This window comes from Monopterus albus, unplaced genomic scaffold (assembly GCF_001952655.1).
Source record: "Monopterus albus unplaced genomic scaffold, M_albus_1.0 scaffold62.1, whole genome shotgun sequence".
Lineage (NCBI taxonomy): Eukaryota > Metazoa > Chordata > Actinopteri > Synbranchiformes > Synbranchidae > Monopterus > Monopterus albus.
The window spans coordinates 1,699,948-1,712,438 of NW_018127942.1; the positions used below are offsets into that span (position 1 = coordinate 1,699,948).

The 12,491-nt window shown below is 41.5% G+C and overlaps 1 protein-coding gene across 6 annotated transcripts in view; it reads right to left on the reverse strand.

Moving 5' to 3' along the window:
- plcb4b (phospholipase C, beta 4b) overlaps window positions 1–12,491 on the reverse strand; it is a 62,635-nt gene that overhangs the window by 8,038 nt on the left and 42,106 nt on the right. For all 6 annotated transcript variants that reach the window (XM_020603694.1, XM_020603691.1, XM_020603692.1 and 3 more), the window contains 19 exons: window positions 11,497–11,640; window positions 8,292–8,371; window positions 7,547–7,600; window positions 7,349–7,430; window positions 7,123–7,223; window positions 6,587–6,644; window positions 5,635–5,743; window positions 4,928–5,138; window positions 4,658–4,751; window positions 4,317–4,396; window positions 4,085–4,169; window positions 3,904–3,994; window positions 3,714–3,803; window positions 3,225–3,370; window positions 2,795–2,881; window positions 2,556–2,700; window positions 2,148–2,232; window positions 1,014–1,138; window positions 304–355 (listed from right to left, as the gene is read on the reverse strand). In XM_020603694.1, coding sequence (XP_020459350.1) covers window positions 304–355; window positions 1,014–1,138; window positions 2,148–2,232; window positions 2,556–2,700; window positions 2,795–2,881; window positions 3,225–3,370; window positions 3,714–3,803; window positions 3,904–3,994; window positions 4,085–4,169; window positions 4,317–4,396; window positions 4,658–4,751; window positions 4,928–5,138; window positions 5,635–5,743; window positions 6,587–6,644; window positions 7,123–7,223; window positions 7,349–7,430; window positions 7,547–7,600; window positions 8,292–8,371; window positions 11,497–11,640 — 1,919 coding nt within the window. The remainder of the gene's footprint in view (window positions 1–303; window positions 356–1,013; window positions 1,139–2,147; window positions 2,233–2,555; window positions 2,701–2,794; window positions 2,882–3,224; window positions 3,371–3,713; window positions 3,804–3,903; window positions 3,995–4,084; window positions 4,170–4,316; window positions 4,397–4,657; window positions 4,752–4,927; window positions 5,139–5,634; window positions 5,744–6,586; window positions 6,645–7,122; window positions 7,224–7,348; window positions 7,431–7,546; window positions 7,601–8,291; window positions 8,372–11,496; window positions 11,641–12,491) is intronic.

Genomic DNA, 12,491 nt, shown 5'->3' on the forward strand with positions numbered 1-12,491 from the left:
AGATTTCCAATATTAGCAACAAAATATCTGCCTTCAGGGGGTGTGCATTAGATCTGAAGGATGAAGACAATGATGGAGAGAGGTAGAGATGGATGACTGCAGGGAGCCTCAAAGGCAAGTGAAAAGGAGCTCACTTCTCCAAAGCACTCATTGGCCCTCAGGGGCAAACAGTAGCTACAGTTGCTGCTGGCAACCAGAGATGAGGCTTAATTGATGAGCCTCAGAGAGGGGAAGAGAACAGGAGAATAGTGGGACGGGACAGATGGAAATGAACTAAGGACAGGACTCAGGAGCTGTTCTCACCCGCAGGAGCCGTTGTACTCATACTTTCCCTGGTTCAATTGCATGGCCAGGTCTGAGGGAAACAGAAAATACAAAGAGAATGATAGGTGTTTAAGAACTGAAACACACACACATCAGGTTCTTATTTTTTTTACACCACCGTCCAACCTTAAAACTATTGTTCATTTGCATGCTTCTGTGATGCTATTATTTAGCAAAAAAAAGGCTTTTTACATTTCTCCTGACATCTCTCTTTTTCTCCCCTTGAACCTTTTAACTCTTCATCACAGAAGCTCCACCTCTTGCGTGCCCCCCCTCCCTCCCCACCCTTCAGCTCTGCACATTGCCCGCTCCCAGCAGGAGAGCGGGAGACCATGTTCTACCTATAGGGCAGCAGCTGTTTTACAGGCATCATTCACACTAGAGGTTTGTATGTGGCAGTAACAGCTGATGAGTGAGTGAAAAACAGATGAAGTGGATGAGTGGCACGTGTGTGTGTGTGTGTGTGTGTGTGTGTGTGTGTGTGTGTGAGAGAGAGGGGAGCACTCAGGTTCATTAATGTAAAATGACAAGCAAACCACTTGAAGAACCATTTGTGTTCCATCTCCACAGACAGAATACTGTGTGTGAGAATGATTGTTCCAGTGAGATGCAGGATACATTGTCAAAAATATGGTAAAAATGCATAATTTTGATATGTTAATGCATAGAGGTGCTGAGTGCTGTGGTACCTGGGGTCTGGAAGTTGAGTGAGACCATCTGGCAGCCTGCATTCCAGAAGATCTGAGGCATGTAATTACTGGAGTCCACCCGGCCCCCTTTGGGGTAGATACGGCTCATCTGACGCTTGTTGTAGCTGCACTGATGCTCAGGAAAATTACAAAAAAAAAAGAGAGCGGGAGACCATGTGTGTTCCAGCACATGTGTGTATGGAGTTGAGTGCTTGTGTGTGGATCAACCAGACTGTAGGACTATTTTTTGTGTGGACAGCTTGGGTCAAGCTTGGGTCAAGCTGTCCTCCTGAGGAAAGAAAAAGGGAAGGAAGCAACAGTGTATGTGTATATGTGAGTGTTAGGCCAAGTCACAAGGTCCATAGGCACACCAGTCTCTAGAGCAGGGGTGGGCAATTCTGGTCCTCGGGTGCCACTGCCCCGCTTGTTTTCCAGCTATCCAGCCCAACCCATTGCTGATTACCTGGATTAGGCGCGTTCAGTCAGTCAGAAGCTGGAAGATACCATCTTAGACGAAGGCGGAGTGAGGAAAGACAAAGTGAATTGGTATCTTCCAGCTTCTGATTAATGGAACACACCTGATCCAGCTAATCAGCAGCCAAAATGAGTGATTAGGATGACTGGTCTCATCCTTTGAGATAAGGTAAAGAGCACTCAGAGTCGACTGCATAGAGGGGAAGTAGTTGAGGTGGTTTAAGGATTTGAGTAGGATGTCTCCTGGACACCTTCCACTGAAGATTTTGCCAGGCCTGTACAACTGCTACGAGACCCTGGGGGTAGAGCCAGACCACATTGAGATGCACTAAGAGGAGCTGGAAAACACTGCTGCAGAGAAGAATGTCTGGACTACATTGCTTAACCTGCTGTCACCACAACCCAGCTTCAGATGGATGCATATGTACAGTATGTTCCAGTGTCAAAAATATAACTGTGTTTAGAATAGTGAAAATTTCAGTAGTAGTGATGATAACAAAACATTTCTCCTGTTAACTTTAGTATTTAAGTCAACTTGGATTCTTCATTATGATTCAAAGTGCTATTTAAATACATACTATAACAATTTAACCAATTCTAATGACATTTTTCAGATTAATGCAGTGTAACTGCCTGATTTCACAACAGTTCCAAGGATACTTGACAAACTCTATGGCATTTGTCTTCAGATAACCCAGGCCAACAGACTCGTTAAAAGACGACATGTTATGGTGGATGTTCTTCTCTGAGACAGAGAAGACAGAGAAAGTGATAAAGAGCAGTGAATTAAGTTGCATTAGCATGACATAACTGAGTGTATGTTCTTATTTGTTGTATCAAATCTGTACAAATACCAAAGCACTTTTTATTTTTTACTTCTATGAATTTGGCTTTTATTTGGAGCAAAACAGAATGTAAGTGCATAAAATTAATATGCTGAATGAATATTCTGAATAGGTATGTCAAATATTTGCATTTATTCTGTATTCTTGAACAATATGTTTGCATGATCATATTAGAGGGAAATTAAAAAGTTTCAGAATCAATGAGGAAGAAGTCAAGGCTCACCCTCTGCCACATCAAAGCTCTGGAACTTGATAGGCTGTGCATAGTTGACCATGGCTGAGAGATACGGGTGGATGTTAGTGGTGGCTCCTTCATAGGTATACTGAGCTATCAGAGCTTCTTCAGAGTCTTCAGCTACATCCACAGCCTGCACAGGACAGGTACATGTATACGATGTTTGGTATTGACTGAGTGGTGATTGAGAGTGTGTGAGTGAGAGAATAAGTAGGATGTGTGCTTGCCTTCTTGTTATTGTCTTGGTCTGATGCCTCCGAGATATCTGTGGCGTCTGTTGCTTCGGAAATTTCTGTCACTTCATCATCAGGTACCTGGAAGCAGACAAATCACACACATAACATCCAATCAAACGTTCTCTATCATTTTTAGCTATTGCATCATTATTTGAAAGATAACATTATCATACATACAAATGTATACTTTATATATTGTCATGATAATGTATTTAGTGGTTTAACTTCCAATTGCTTTTGTTTCTTTTTTAGGTCATAATTGCAGGCGGAGATTGTACTCTTTCATTTTCCCTTTGACCTCAACAACATTTACCATTTTAAAGCCATTTCTAAATATCATTACCTATCTACTGTAGATCTAAGGCATGTTTGGTCTGTGGCAGGGTCAAATATTGAATAGATTACAAAGGTGACAACTCACCTTCTTGATATTGTTGCTGCAATCTTCCTCCTTCCTCGAGCTGACAGCGTTACTCTGGGACACACTGTTGGCCTCTTTTTGACTGGTCGCCTCTGACAGACTGGGGGCTTCTGAATTCAAATCCTTGTCCTCAGCCTCTTTGTCTCCTATTCTCAGATACACAAATTCATGTTAGTGCACATTTTCTGTAAAAATACATTCAATATTGGATGCAGTTCTTTATTTGAACAAGCTGTGACAAAGTATTAGTTTACAGTATGTACATAATGCAGCTTTTTGAGAATGTTTGTTGTGATCTTGTGAAATCAAATTAAAAGTTATTAAAATTAGTCATTTAATCTTTGATATGGTGTCATGTTGCACACATGTTAGCCTGAAAGCCCTCCTTTATACTGTACTACCCATGTAGTTATGTGAGAAACCCAGCCAGGCGTGTAGCCCATGATGCACCAAGTCTGTATTATAAAAACAGGCTGTCATTTAACTGACCATTCTCTGTGTCGTCCTCTTCTCCCATAATGATGGCAGGGGTGTTGGTCTCTCCTGCCTCCATGTGCTTCTTAAAGGCCTCTAGCTGCTCTGTAGTCATACAGAAACATTCATTTTAAACCACAAGAGAGTACAAACAAAGTCATAATAAACATATTTAACAATTAAAATGGCTGAGATGTGTACATACTCTGTTCCACTTCAGGTTTCAAGCGTTTGTTTTTGATGAGGATTTTACGTTTGAGGTCATTTGGAGAGGGTAAGGGGCGCCCAGGTTCAATCTATCAACGAAAATATAACATGACATTTAAATAAGGATCACTGTCATTCAGCTATTATAAAAGAAACTGGATCAGGAGGAGAGTACTCACTGGATAGTTCTCCAGAGGCTGTTTGAGGAGGAGGTCACCAAAGGTCTCATCACAATATTTGGCCATCTTGTACTGCTGTGGTTTACTGGTGACACACACACACACACACACACACACACACAGAATGAACTGTGTCCACATGGTGTTTATCTATAAGACAGTACTACAAATGATAACAAAAGCAAAATCTTTATGCATAACCCCTCTTGCCCGTTACGGAGTGCACGTCTACCTGCAATGGTTTTCGAAGGACAATATCACAGGGTATTCTGAAGTGACAAATGCCGTCTCCTTGATTGCTTGGATAACATCCTGTGGGAGGAGGAGGAGGAAAAACAAGATGAGAGACAAAAAATATTAGGCATGAGAAAGAAGAGGAAAATTCTAAGTATGAGGACAATGCAATGCAAGCACTGAGGAGGAAGACATGGTATATGCAATATCATACTCTCAACACAAGAGGGCGGGCACACATTCTGAAATAATGAGGCAGCCAGAAAAGACACCTACAACTGATGCAAGTGAACAAAACAGCATGTGCCCTGATGTGTGTGTGTGTGTGTGTGTGTTCACCTTGAACAGGATGTCTGTGCACATGGCTTTACCATGAGTGATTATTGGCTCCTGGTCCTCTCCTTTGCCATCCCAGCAGTCCAGCTCCACACATCTGATAGGATGAACATTAAATGCAGGCATCAACTAATGTACAAGTGAAAACAACTTTACTGTAGCTCATCCACATACTCTTTTGTCTGTTTGCATAAACGCAGTGGGGCTTATGTGCATTAAACATTTACTGTATATGTATCTGGCACCCTAACAGACCATGACACTCCTCTGTACCTGCATCCAGACAACAGGACCTGGCGGTACATCTCTACTGAGGACTTCCCTCCAAACTGTCGGCCTGTGAGGTAAGTGTTGTGGGATGAGCTGATGAAGTAGTGGGCTAGTGACTGGTCCATGTCCTGGTACAGCTCCAGTCGGTCCAAGAAAACTGGAGCATTTTCATCTGACATCAGGTACCGGCAGAACCCGTCGCTGGACATGTGACCTGGCAAAGAAGGGACAAGGTAGCATCTCAGTTTCGTGCTAGAACAATTTGCCGAAGGGTGTGGTGGTGGTAACAACTTCTCAAAACAAAGAGCGTCTTGCTTCACACTTGACAATGTTTAGCGTCAAAATGCTGAAAGAGCCAGATCAAAATAATCGGTATTTGGAAATAAAAAAAAAAAACAAATTAAAATATCTCAGAAATTTCTCAGCGTGCTGGTTTACATTTGATAGATTCGCTGCTAAATACACGGCTTGCTTCCAGGTAGGAGATATTACATCAAAGGTCTATTCAGTTAATTTAGAAATCACAATGCCTAACAGTTTGTCAGTGTGTCATGATAGTAAAACATTAGGTAGAGGCTGAAAGTCATTTTAAAAACCTATCTCAGCAACCACACCAACTATCTGGTGTTTCATACTGCAGCTTCAAAGTTACAGAGGCAGATGGCAGCACAACCCCATATCCTTCTGTTTCCCTCTCTTTTTTTTTTTACCTTTCTTCTTCAACTCCTCATCCCTCTCATATTTCTCGATGATCTGCATGGCTCTCTTGGGGTCATAGAATGGGAACAGAATCTCATTTAACCTTGGGTCACGTTGGTTCTGTGAAACAACACACGCGCACACACAGTCAACCACACTTACCATTACAAAAACAGTCATTTCCTAACATAAACCTGATCACACAGGATAGCTTAAACTTAATGCAGCACGGCATAGTACCAGCAGTGCTCACTGGCATTTCCTGATTTGGACTAAAATTCATTTTCTTAAGCCTGCTGTTCTAGATCAGAATTGTTGTGTTTCACAGCTTGCTTACTGTGGCCTTAAATAGAGAGCACTTAAATCTAAACGGGATGTACAAAACAAAATTTCAAGAAACTGTGAGCACACTATCAAGTGCATGCATTTGGTTAAAAGCAAGAAAAGATATGCTGGAAGTGCCACTGCCCACTCGGAAAGCCAGGTGGGAATTAATCTAACTAAAGCTGTCGCTCCATTGGTGAGCCCAGAGCGTGATGCGCAGGACTGGGCATGAAAGCAGCACACACGCGACTGCACAGTGGAGGGACTTAGTAGGTATTCAGCCACACAGAAGAGCATGGCCACAGACACAGAAAGCAGAAAACAACAGGATGGAAACCTCTTACCCTCCCGTTGCCATGGCAACACCAATCAGACAAGGGGTAAGCTGCAGTAGGGAGAACATGGGAATGGGATGAGGGTTGGGCATGCAGAGTAGGGGAGTTGGTTGAAGCTGCCCTTGCAGGTTTACTGGAAGTTAAATCTTTTGTCCATCTCATTAATGGAGTTTTAATGAGGGTTGGCCGATGTGGAGTCTGGCCTGGAGGGCAACTTCCACCCAGAACAGGAAGGGGGGTATAGCAGGGAGTTGCACCGACAAGCCAAATACACAGAGAAGTTTATGAATGATAAAAAGCTTACTTCATTCAGAAAGCTGACTAACTGGTCTACAGTTAAATAATCAGTTTTGTTCCCATTGCTGCAAAGGAATTAATTAGAAAAAAAAACAACAACAACAAAATGTTATGTTCCTTTAAATAGATGCCTTTATAGCGATTCACACAGTCAGTTAAAATTAGACAGCAGCCCTTAAAGGGGAGCATTCTTAACTGCTACACTTTCACTAACAACATGTTGAGCATCACTCTTAAAAAATGTTGTCATTTGGTTGAATATAATTAATGGTAAACTGTGGAAGCAGGTTAGGCTGTCCAGACATAGTTAGTGCAGCAGGCGCAGAAACATTTGTCCTGATTATTTCCAACAAGATGCAGTAGCTCACATAATGAAATATCATTTTTATATTTAGGTACAGGGTAACATGGGTGCAGTGTAATGCAAGGGTAATACAGTGAGTTGTCTATTTGGAGGATCCACTATCCTACTATGTTTTATTATTATTTTCTAGGTACAAATTCCAAAGAAGAGTGCAGACAGGTTAAAAAGGTAAAACTCACATTTTCTTGAAGAGTTCCTCTATGTCTGTGCGAGGGCAGATCTTTTGTGTAAGTGCGTAGAAAATGTCAAAGGTGAAATCTGATGGTTCAATCTCATCATTCTGTGGATGACAAACAAGCCCACAACCGTTAATGAGAGCTATTTACTAGCAGTTTTAACACACATTTTACAGTTTTAATCTCAAACAGGACCGATGCATCTGACCAGTACAATTTACAGTCTGACCTTTCCACTAGGTAGGCCCAAATCCTTCAGAGCCTGAAAGATCCCCTTCTCTGTCTTCCCTGATGCAAATGTTCGTGTAATGCTATAAAAGAGGTGAGGAAAAAAGACAAAAAGATGACCGAATCATAACTAGAATAAAATGAATTCTGGTGGAAAATGGTACAGCGGTTGACAAATATCTCATCAATTTACTCGTACCCTCTCACAGGGATCTTCCCATTCACATTGGTCAGGAAGCACATTCTCATCCAGCTAAATAAGAAGGAAATGAAAACACGGAGAAAAGCACTGATTAGAGAAAGAACCATAATTATAACTTATACATTTAAGAAAACCATACTATTCAAGGCATAGAACTGAGCTAATTAAAGCCCTTTTCAGACATGTACTGCAGCCCTGAGCTTATCTGGACATTAGCCAGAGGAGCTGTATGTGAGAATGCAAATGTCCCAATCAGTTGGCCTGGACATTACGTGGGCTTTACCCTGTCAACACCTGTCCAATTAAGCCTATGTCTGAACAAAGCAGGCGTGAAACTGGAAGGATACAAATATCCAGGGGTGAAGAAGATCATTTACACGAAGCCAGCAACAGAAATGTCTAATTGGAGAGACGACAACATTTGGGAACTTCTGTCGTTAAGGGTTGACGACAAAATCGTCCCACAATTTAAGGAATAGCAAGAGCCATGGTTGTTTATGACCAAATTATGTGCCGGTGGTCTTTTTGTGTCATGTCCTGCCTTCCCTTTATCCAGGCTCCACCCCTCACATAACACAAAGAGTATTTCCAGTTGGTGAGGACATGTCTGACATGGACACTCTCTTGTTGTGTAAAGGGCAACTCCCGACAATGTTCAGATCAGATTCTCAGGACACTGTTTGGAGTTCATATGAGAAAACCACTTAGAACGTACTAATAGTGTGCAGTAAAATGCACTCACTGTTTCTTGAGGCAGGTCATTGGACAGACGTTGTTGGCCTTAAAGTTGTGAATCACTGACCTCAAACCCTCGATCCACTTCTGTAAACAAACAAGCACAAGTATTCAGGACACACTCTCTCAATGCACGCACACACACACACACACACACACACACACACACACAAGGCAGTCACGAGGGTGTCCAGACTTTTGTATCACATTTAGAAGTGAGTGTCTTTGGGGAAATAAACACAAGTAAATGAATTGCCTCTTACTTTGCACAAGGTCAAGTGCCTTGACAGGACAGACACACACACACACACACACACACACACACACACACACACACACACACACACACATTTACACAGAGAAAAACACAGAGCAGTTTCAAGTCTACACACAGCAACAGTAAACTGATAGCTGCAGAAGACCTTGTAACCTCACATGGATACACTGCTGACTGTGCTGACAGAAATGCCACTGAGGATGATGATCGGAGCAAAGCTGACTCTCCTGGCTTCCTGTCTCTGCCTCTTTGTGCTCTCTCTCCTCCACTTCCACAGCAAATTATTGCTGACATCATTGTAACAACAAGATAATGGAGACAGCAGGGCTAGTTTGTTTTGGCATGTGGCGTCTGTGAACATATGTCTGCTGACGTAAACAACCCTGTCATCTCCTGAGGTCTGCTACTTAGAGCCACCTGTATACTGGGAGGTGCTCACGGTGTCGTGGTGTGTGTGAGAAACTGGTACTACTCCGTGTGGACCAAATGCTGGTCCCCTAAGATGGTTTAATTTTAGGGAGAGGACTTGGTTTAAGGGCAGGTTAAAAGGTTAAGGTAAGTCTCCAGGAAATGATCGTAAGTCAGTGTAAAGGAATGGAAACAAACATGTTTGTGTGTGATAAAGAGGGAGAGGGACAGAAATAGCAGATGTGTTTAAAACTGTGCACGACGAGAGTGTGTACCTGAATCTGTGTGTGTCTGTGCTTCAACCTTCAGGCTTTTTGCATGAATATCATTTGCAGCCCTGTGGCTGTGAGCACTCCAGCACACTAACATCATTTTTAACACCCATCACCACAAAAACACAACCTCTCAGGAGGAGGTGCAATAAGCACCAACACTGTGGTGCCAAACCACAAATCTGTGCAGGGACAAAACATTCATTTTCAATCTGGACTGAAACAGTTTGAAACCATTTTTAACAGCATGGATGGCTCTCTACTTCTTCCTAGACAAACAACTGTGATGACAAAAACAGAGGACGTTTGCTGTGCATAAATTCACTTTATTTTCATGTACCAGAAAATATCTGGATGGCATTTATGAGCTTCCTGGCAAACAAGCCTCCAGCTGAGAGAAAAAAAAAAAAACGCTTGCACTAAAGTCTCAAAGTGCTTCTTCTGTTTTTTTGGCTCACATTGGATTGTCACTAAATAGAAGATACAGTAAGCGACTTTATTCTCCACACGTCTTCTTTGCTGTCTGCAATCTTAAACAGTCACCCAAACCAAATGTTAAAGGATAAAGCTGACACTATATGTTGTTGTCGACACAGGCCATTAAAAAGATCAACCCCAACAATAAATGTATCCCACAAAGTAGTAGTATCCAGATCCTAACGCAGTTATTCCTCCACCTTGATTATATGTCCAAAAACTAGTAAAAACCATCAGTTAGCCACACTATTGCACTGGGTGACATGCTCCTTTGTTATGATGAACACAGGTTCTGTAGCTTATTTTGAGTCAGTCGCACATAAACTGTCCTGCTGTGGTAAACACTCACTAGCATAAAAGAATGTGCATTAATCTGCAGCTAAAGATAGTCCCCAACAAATGAGTACAGTTTTATAAGAGCTACAGAGCCCAGCTCTTCTCAGAAATTACTTAACCTTTTATAAAATGAATATATTTTGGACTCGTATGAAAAGATTTATTTTAAAATGAACAAATGGACTTGGAGCTGAGAGCTTCAGAAAAGGTATTGAGGTTGGAAGGTATTAAGAAATCAGCCAGCTATTATTGATTCCATTCATCTGCCTGAGCCCAAAACAGAAAGGGAGAGATGAGATGGAGAAATGAATAATTACAAACTGGGCTGGGGGAAATTTGTCTCTGCCTGCCACAACATGAGGGAATCAGACTGACCTGCTGGATCTAGATCAGCCCTCACATCTTAAATCTGTTGGCTTACTGTAATGCCACTGTTATTAGTCAAAATAATACATATTAATGTAACTGATATAATGGTTGTGTATTTGTTATTATCTAGAAAATGTGTCCCTTTACATTGCTTGCCAGTAGGTTTGTGTCTGTTCCCTTTATTGCAAATGTTGGCCCGTGTTTTGGAAGAATGAGGCCAAAAAAGCTGTCATCTGTTGGAATCGTTCATCTTTCTTTCACATAACTGAAGTTCTTCAGCTGCTCTGAATGCACTGTAAATTAATGTTAGTGTTACTCCGGTGCTTTGGCAACCCTGTGTCTGAATACGGTGGTACCAATAAAGCCAGGTGAATTTTATTAAGAGAAAGAGGATGACATTTATCTGAGCCTTTCCCTCGATGAAAGGGGTAGAAAAACACACAGAGAGAGAGAGAGAGAGCGAGAGAGAGAGAGCGAGAGAGAGAGAATAAAAACAAAGCATGGAGACTAGGCGCAAAATAAATAAATAAATCATAAAATAACAGCAAATGCTGGAGGGTCACAGAGAGACGAGGAACAGTGAGCCAAGTGTGTCTATTTCGTGTAAACCAAGGCCAGATCTGCCTTATGAAAGACTTGGCATACTGTATGAACCATTAGACTGGCTGTTGCCTTCCCCCCCAAATCCAATATTTGCTGTATCAGAGTGTTCTTTAAACTTTTATATATACAATGTGAAAATGTTGAATGAATTAGGTGTGTATTGCAGGTGCTAAGTGGAATTTACAGTGCCTTTGTTTCTGTCGAGGCCATACATAGAGTATGTATGTAATGCTAGTTCAGTCAATGTGGGGGCAGTTAACTACAACTGTATATTGGGGCATGAACAAAACCAAATCTACACACTATGTGTGGATGAACAAATCTCACTGATTTTAAAAGATGATGTACGCTGTAGTGATGTTTGGACAAACTGGAACTCACATGTACTGTATTAGGGCATATCATTGTGACATTTCAAATACAGAACCAAAGCACCGAGCTGTGGAAATACAGTGAAAGCTTATATTTACCCTGGCTGTGTCTGGGCTGTCGGCTACCATGAACATGAAGTTCAGATTGACCAGGTCTGTTCCGCTGCAGATGCAGATGATGCAGCCCTCTAAGTCTGCCTCCGTCTTTCCGATGGCCTCGAATGATGACAAGATCTTAGGGTCCTGAGAATGAAGGAGAAAAAAAAAAGCAACGCAGTTCAGTAGAAAGAAAGGAAGAAGAATGAGGAACTTTAAGAGTTAGTAGATCACACAATGGGAAAGGAGCATAAGACAAACTTAGATTTTTTTTTTTTTTAAACTAGTGTTGTGGAAAAGCCTCTGGATTTTATATCGAGTATGTATCGTGCTCAAGAGACTTAAAGCTCCATGCCAGGTAAGAGGATATAGTAAACTCCATCTATGATGGAGAGACAAATAAAATTTCTAATTTAAGAAATAAACTTAGCTGCCAAAACTCAACTCAGTGATGTACCAGATCACTGAAGAGTTCCACTAAATTCAGGTCTGGATGTGTTCATCTGTCCTGGAAAGCAACACTTCAGACACCACTTAACACAGTTGTCAAGTGCTGAGTAACACAGTGTAACTGACATATATTGGAATGTTAAACAGATCCTGTAACATGAAGCTGCCTCATCAGGTCTGAGTAGTTTATTTTCTAAAATATAAATGTGTCTGTCTTACTGTAGGAAATCAAAACCCAGTGGAACATAAATCAAGATGCTGGGTTCTATGTTGTTATTCCAAGCTTTTTTTCAGCCATATAATCAATAAATGCAAGGCTCTGCATGCTTCTGACAGTAGGTTTCCATTTACTGTACATGATGGACAGGGTTTATTTTTCCCGAGAAAACAAATCCTTTGACAATGAAACATGATTTCTCTTTATGTCAGTGGGTTTTAATGTGAAAGGCGCCTCTGCACAAGACCTACACATGCTCCTGTGATAATGTCAAAGATCCATGTATAAGACCATAGAAGTACAGTATACATACACCTGATGCTGCATGAGG